The following is a 7,185-nucleotide window of genomic DNA, read 5'->3' on the forward strand; positions in this document are numbered from 1 at the left end:
TAAATTCATGAGCAGTAAATATTGTGCTAATTATCAGTATTGAACCAAAGAAAGCAAGACAGATGCAAGCCTTTCAAAATTGTGATGCTTTTTATGAGTCAAATAGACTCAAAAAATTGTAAGAGCAGCTGTGCAGGGGGGCCCAAACAAATATTTTGTCAGGGGGCCCACGAGTCCTGGCAGCTCCCCTGGTCTCTTCCAGCGTTTGATCAGATTGTTTTTTGAAGCAGAAATTAACCCTAGTGGTCCAAGAGAAGGAACTTTGTCATCTAATGACGGATGTCACTGTGCATCAGATTCATGAATGAATCAGAAACATGCAAGTAGTTTTATTCTTGCTTGTGGCCTTTGGCAGCAGCTTTGTGTTCCTACCGCTGCATATGACCCTCTGCATTCGTTAACCCTCATAGCGCCAAACTTTATTTTTTTTCTCCACGGAATGCACCTCGTGAGCCAGTGGCAAAAACTATTTACACCCTTGATAGATACTTTAAAAAAAAAAGCTAGCAAACTAGCAAGGGTATGTTAGAGCTTGGCTAGCAGTAGCCTCAATTGCCTTAGGTCACAGAAATCATTGGCGGCATCTGAACATGATTCAAAGTTTTGCCTGACAGAAAATTTCTGCGAAAACAAGAAAACAGAAAAAAAATTACAAGATTAAATAATCTTATCACGACAAAATTTAACGTATCTAAGGCCAAAATACAGATTTTTTTTAATTTTTTTTTTTTACCAATTTAAGACATTTTAAGGCATTACTTTTAGATACATGAAGACTTTTTAAGGATGTGCAGACACCCTAAATACCAAAGAAATGCAATGTGTCATTTTACGTTTAAACCGTACAAATTACACTGATGGTATGAATTTATATGTATGATGTATCTTAACTGGCAAATGTTTTTTTTCAATGATTTAGGTCAGTTTGTTGGAGATAAAAAAAATCCTTCCTTATCCTTTTGATATGCTCAGTTATGATACACATAAAGGATAAAGTATAAGAAGCAAACACACTCTAAAACAGTTGATTTAAGATTAAACTGTTTCAGTTGAATCTTAAATCATCTGTTCAGTAAACACACAGTTTACTGAGAACTCACTAAACTGACTGTGTGTTCAGTCAGTTCAGAAGCTTTAAATTCTGCTTCCAAGACTGGCTCAAAGTGCAGAAAGTATCATCTGCTCACACTTCCCCAGCTGTAGTATATCAACAGGCTGTTAATCATCTCCCCATCAGGCTGATCAAAAAGCTAAAACACGACTGACCCAGCTATGTGGATGGGCTGAGGGAAGCTGAAGAGGATGTAGTCGCCCTGGACCGGCGTCAAAGCCCACATGAAGTCACCTCCTTTGTAAAGCCGCTCCAGGCTGTGCTGCTGGTAGTGCTTCATGCTGGTGTTCACCGCAGCAGTTGGGTTACTGTGAACCTGAAACAAACCCTGTTTCCCAAAGTCCTTATCCTGCAGCGGAGGAGAGGCAGGAGGGAATAAGATAAACGTGGTATCAGATGAGGAGAGCAGCATTTCCACTGCCATGAACAGTATGAACTCTAGCAGGGGAGATGGATCATTGCTTCTTCCTGCTCCCTTTTCGAACACCTTCAGTTCTGCCCTATAAAATATCTTGCAGAAAATGTTTAGCTATTTGTTTTTATTATTATTTTCTTGTTTTTGAAATTGTGTGAAACAAAGACAGACTGCTACCACAGATTTTTCCTAAGCACAGCATCACCATCCACAGATTGTAGGATTATAGGAGTTACTACAGCATTTAAATTCCCTTTGGGAAAAATAAAGTATTTTGGAGTTGCATCAGTTCTCTGTCAGGATTTAAATTTTTCATCCAGAAAATGGTTTTCTGATCAAGAGAAAAAATAAGTATGATTGGATTGATTCTTTCTCTCCATGCAGTCATTTACATGTAATCAATGAAGCTGTCTGCTGCTTTTGTGGCACTCTGATGTTAGCTCCACACAGACGGCACTCATCGTGACAGAGGTCAGAGGTGCACTCACCTTCAGACGCTGCAGTTTTCCAGGCAAAGAGGAATGAAGACCAACATGCTGGAAGAGTGAGGGCTTATATCTCCTCCTCAGCATTGCCTTCTGTAGATCACAGTGTTTCTGCAAATGAAACCCACTGATGATTAGTGAGAGCAGAGATCACGTGTTGGAACACCCAAGATAGTCATTATTATGCTGATATGCTGCATGCAGAAGCTGAAGATAAAATTAAAAGCCTCCAAAAAGCTAAATCAAGACATCTGGAGAGATCCACGGCTAGATCCCCATCAGGGCTGGATCCCTAATAGGGATCCCTAATCCGTATCAGGGGTGTACCCATAAACCGTCCCCGAATTCTTTTTTTTGGGAGATCGATTGGGAGATATTGATCTTACTCATCAATCTTCTCTACCTCCACAAAGGTCTGAAAATCAGCCAGTGTTTCCTTCTGACAGACCCGCCCACCAGGTCACATGCTCCATTAACAGTAGTCCGCCCACTGTTGCCAACTTAGTGACTTTGTTGCTATATTTAGCAATTTTAGCAATTTCTCAGACCAAAAAAAGAATTAATTAATAAAAAAAAAAAAGGGGGGGGGGCAATTGACAGGTCAGGCCTTTTATAAGCAGGCGATTGGCCAGAAATGTGCACTCTACATCAGGACAGCATAGTAAAATACATCAACAGCTTCACAAGCATGGTCAAACATGTAGAAACAACTTTAACTTGTTCAGTCAGTGCAGGTAGGAGCATAAACAGCTAATATTAATGTAAATAATAAAGAAACTGAAACTGACTAAACAATAGGTTTGGTCAAACATGCAAAAATAAACTACAACAAACCAAATGGTTCAGAAAGTGAAATTAGGAATTATAGATATAACGTAAAATAAATAATAGAGCATGACATCACTTGGAGCACAAAGCATAGAATTATACTGAATAGATCTGCCCTTGTGGATTGGACACATTGTCAATGATGTGGAATATTTTTCCACATCAGGAAAAGATATTAATAGATATTAAGATCAGATTGGTACCTCTCTAATAATCATGTAATAAATGAAATAATTCTCAGCAGACTGACGGGACATTAATGTTTTAACAAAGTGAAAATAAACAGAGTATGACTAAAGTATTAAAGCTGTTGGGATCTGGTTGGGGTCAGCAGACTTACATTATCTTTCTCTGGGTTGCAAACCTTCACCCACAGAATGTGATCCAGCAACCAGTCGATAGGCTTGTCTTTGTGGAACATGAAGAAGAACTCGGCTATCATTGGAAGGTCTCTGGTCTTAAACATCTTACCTGGAAACCCCCCCCACACCAAAAAAAACAAAACAGAATATGCTAGAACCAAGCATCTGAGTAAGTATCTCTCTGCGATGCCGTGTGGAAAGACAAACACACCTATAAACCCAAGCTGGGAGAATTCCAGGTAGAGCCATTCGTTAGAAGACGCCTGTGTGGCAAATGCCTTCATGTCGCTATAGTAACCGTTCTTTGCAAAAACGTCGTCTTCCAACTAGAAAACACACAAGAATAGTTAGAGACTTACTTCCACAACATTTTGTAGAGAAATGAAATTAGTGCTGGAATAGAACACAGTGTGGCATTAACTGATGAGTTGAAGAAATGCTCAGGGAAACATCACGCCACATTTGGAATTCTAAAAGTCCTGTAGCTTTAAGAAAATCTTGACTGTCACCTCTTCAACAAGATCACAACTCATCGGTCTGGGGTCAGAGGTCAGTGTGATGGACCTGTCAGGTAATTAATTGTTTAAGCTGCTTAATGTTAGTCACTCAGGGTCACATTTGTTTGCCTTCTGGTTTGCTTTGGCCATTTTTTCCCAGAGTAAATATTTGCAAAGCATTATTTTGCATCATTTCTTTTGTCATAACCCCAGAGCCAGGTTGTGACATCAACACACACCCTAATTTCAAATATTGATCGGCATAAGCCAGAAACTATTAACGTTTTTTTTCCTGTTTTTTTTTTTTCATGCTTTTGTCAAATGTTTCAAAGCTCTGCTTTGTGTGATGTACTTTAACTGAAACATTGTTTCTTTCTAACAATCTAAGGAATAAACATAGTTGAATATTAAATCTATATTGGTTCTGCTGCCAATATCATTTCGACATCTGGGTATGAGTGGAACTGTATAAATTAGAATATTATGAAAAAGTCCAATTATTTCAGGAACTTTAACACCAAGTGAAATTACATAGATTACGCGCAGATGGAAGCCTTTATTTCTATTAATCATGATGATTTACACTTAAAGTTAATAGAAACATGAAATTTAGAATCAACCACCAGTACAACTTTGTTTCTATTCTGAAAAGAATTTTACTGCACCAATACAGAACTCTGACCAAGGATTCTAAAGCCTTCTGCTGCCAATATCATTTTGACATCTGGGTATGAGTGGAACTGCATCCCAAAGCCTCACTCATTTAATCTAATGACTAGGCCTGTCACGATAAACGATAAATTAAACCTATCGACCTCATTTGAATTATCGGCTTTATAGTCTCTTCCTGCCTTTACTCTTTCTGTTGCTGACACTGAATGAAAAAAGGTTCAACTCCGGTGCTCTCCACGGACCCTCCCTTCCTCATTTCCTTAGTGTAATGTCTAGCGCACACTACACGAGTTGTCGGCCGACTGTCGGCCCATTTTCAAAACCTGAGACCACACATTAGCCGACAGAAATACTAGGCATAACGGTTCAATCGGGTTCGTCGTGCCGTGTGGTGTCCAGCCACATGGGCACAAAATAATGGCGCCGTGTCAGCTGTTTGGGATTTCCCTCCGTAATTTCCCCTCAGAAAGCGTGGAGGGGAATCCGCGCTTTCTGATTGACTACCTGTCACATTCAACAGGCTGCGATAAGCTCCCAGTCGGAGAAAATCCATGATTTAGATCGGAGCGGCCACAACGATCTACCGTAACACACCACACACTGCAGGATGATTGGTTACGAAATCACCAGCGACAATCTTAAATCGACCAACGATCTAAGATTGTCGTAAAATAGGGGCAAAAAAATCGTGTAGTGTGAACTATTGCATTAGGTAGTCGGATGTGCCCATCTTCTCTATTTAAATCTAGTGATTACTGAAGGGCAATATAGTATACAGACTTCATAATCTGCACTCTTTTGGTTGAATGCAGTATTTATTTCCACTTTGGCTTTATGTTGTTTAGTTTTTATTCAAGTACATTTCCTGTTAATGGAGACTGAGAATCCATTTTATTTTTGTTTTTGGTTGTTTTGTTTATTTAGTTTATTAGTTCCAGGGTTATGTGTTCTTTAGAAAATAAAGTGCATCTATATATGGCAGTAAATCGCATGCATTATTAGTCATTTCCATTAAATCAGTGTCAAAAGGTCTTGAAACAATATTATTGCTTATCACAATAATTTTTTAGACAATTAATCGCTCAGCAAAATGTCTTATCGTGACAGGCCTACTAATGACACAGTATAGGGATTAGAGATAGGAAAGTTAGGTGTGATTTTAATTTCTTATATTAAATTCTTATTTTGTTGATTGTAGAAGCTGTTTGTAAATTTTCCCCTGCTAAAGCCTGCTAATAAAAATGTATTAAAATATTTAATTAGAGTTGTGGACAGTTAAATTAATTGAGTCATTTCATGAGTTCTTTCTTCTGATTAAGGTAAAACCAATGGTCATGATTCTAGTAATTAGGGAGCTTCGGACATTTCTTTGGTGTTTATAAAATAATGACCTTGTGACTCATGCTGAGTCTCTAAAATTTATCTAGACCACAACAAGTGCACGTTATTGATAGAGAGAGAGAGCTACCGTTAACAGAAGCAGTTTCTGGAACTAAGCAGCTGTAGGGCTACTCAGTTGACTGTTTCATTAACTGAAAAAGGTCATAGCTTCTGGATCGGAGGTAGTCAGAGTCTAGACGCATCTCTCTCGACACCAGCTTAAACAGATTGTCCTCTACATACTCAGCTGGAGTAATACTAAGGAATTAGAGGTTTTCCGGACCTGTTAGATGGAGAGCTGGCCAGTAGTCAGTCTGTGAGAATTGTGAGGAGGTGGATATGGCAACAGACTATTAAGTCAGACCAATAAAAAAAACATATTTAATACAGAAATGTGGGCTTAATTAGAAACCTACTTCAAGGTTGTTATTTTCAAGAAATACTTTAAATTTGACAATCAGGCCTCATCTGAACTCATTCAAATTCATTGAATATGACTGTATGAGGCAAATCTACATTTTTTGTACAAATTTTGAACAAACTGTAAAGTGTGACATTTAGAAAACATATCATATGAAAACATATATGAACAAACATATTCATCTGTAATTTAAACTTTATTTCCTATTTAATGTAGGAATTGTAGCAATGTAGCAATTGCAAAATTGCATTTTTTCCAACATTTACGGATTAACGACAAAGTTTTGTGCACATTTGTAATAGAAACGCAGCTGGTGAGTCCACAGCTTTTCTGACACCACTCACAGGTGACATAACTCCAGTCATGATATTCAAAATGTCTCATACATGAAATCTCAAGTTGCTTCATGGTAGAAATCTAAAATCACCTGAACATAGTATGTTCCTTTGTCCTGCGCGTACAGCATGAGGAAGCTGTAGTCCAAATTCTGCTTAGTTCGCCATCTGCAAAACAAAACAAAATAAATGACCGTGTCCTGTGTATCTGTGAGATTAGCAACAGGAGGAACACACATCATTCTAACATTCTTATCACACAGGAATGTTCATGATCAGGCAAGCTGTGGCAGGCACAGGTATGCAGCAGAGCAGGAAGTGATGTAAGCAGACAGCGAACCTCCTCATCAGTCTAACTGTGCTCAGCTGAATGAAATGACAAAAGAAAAAGCAGAAAAAAAAATGTCCTTCTGATCAGATCAACAGCAGAGCTATGGAGGAACGGATGAAAGGCTAACAAGATGCCATAAAAATGTGACTCAGGTTTTAACATGGCATTTTATGTCGACTTTAAAAAAATAAAATCTTCGGAAGTCAAAAAGTGAAAGTCAAAAAGTGAAAATGATTGAGAGTGAATATTTTCTCTGTATTGTTTAGCAGCAAACATTACTGTTACAGTATGAAAGCTGTCTGTGTCTAATAAAAATCCAAAGTTCACTCAACCACAACCCTGCAAAAA

General features: G+C 38.3%; 1 protein-coding gene across 1 annotated transcript; it reads right to left on the reverse strand.

The window, feature by feature from the left end:
- Window positions 1–914: 914 nt before the first annotated feature.
- Window positions 915–7,041, reverse strand: LOC103132420 (alpha-1,3-mannosyl-glycoprotein 4-beta-N-acetylglucosaminyltransferase A-like). The gene is made up of 5 exons (XM_016667380.1): window positions 6,599–7,041; window positions 3,413–3,527; window positions 3,180–3,310; window positions 2,015–2,122; window positions 915–1,460 (listed from the first exon to the last, which is right to left on the reverse strand). Exons 1-5 carry the CDS (start codon window positions 6,746–6,748, stop codon window positions 1,251–1,253), a joined length of 714 nt encoding a protein of 237 aa, XP_016522866.1. The 5' UTR covers window positions 6,749–7,041; the 3' UTR covers window positions 915–1,250.
- Window positions 7,042–7,185: the final 144 nt, after the last annotated feature.

The sequence above is a fragment of the Poecilia formosa genome, unplaced genomic scaffold, assembly GCF_000485575.1.
Source record: "Poecilia formosa unplaced genomic scaffold, Poecilia_formosa-5.1.2 Scaffold1047, whole genome shotgun sequence".
Taxonomy (NCBI): Eukaryota; Metazoa; Chordata; class Actinopteri; order Cyprinodontiformes; family Poeciliidae; genus Poecilia; species Poecilia formosa.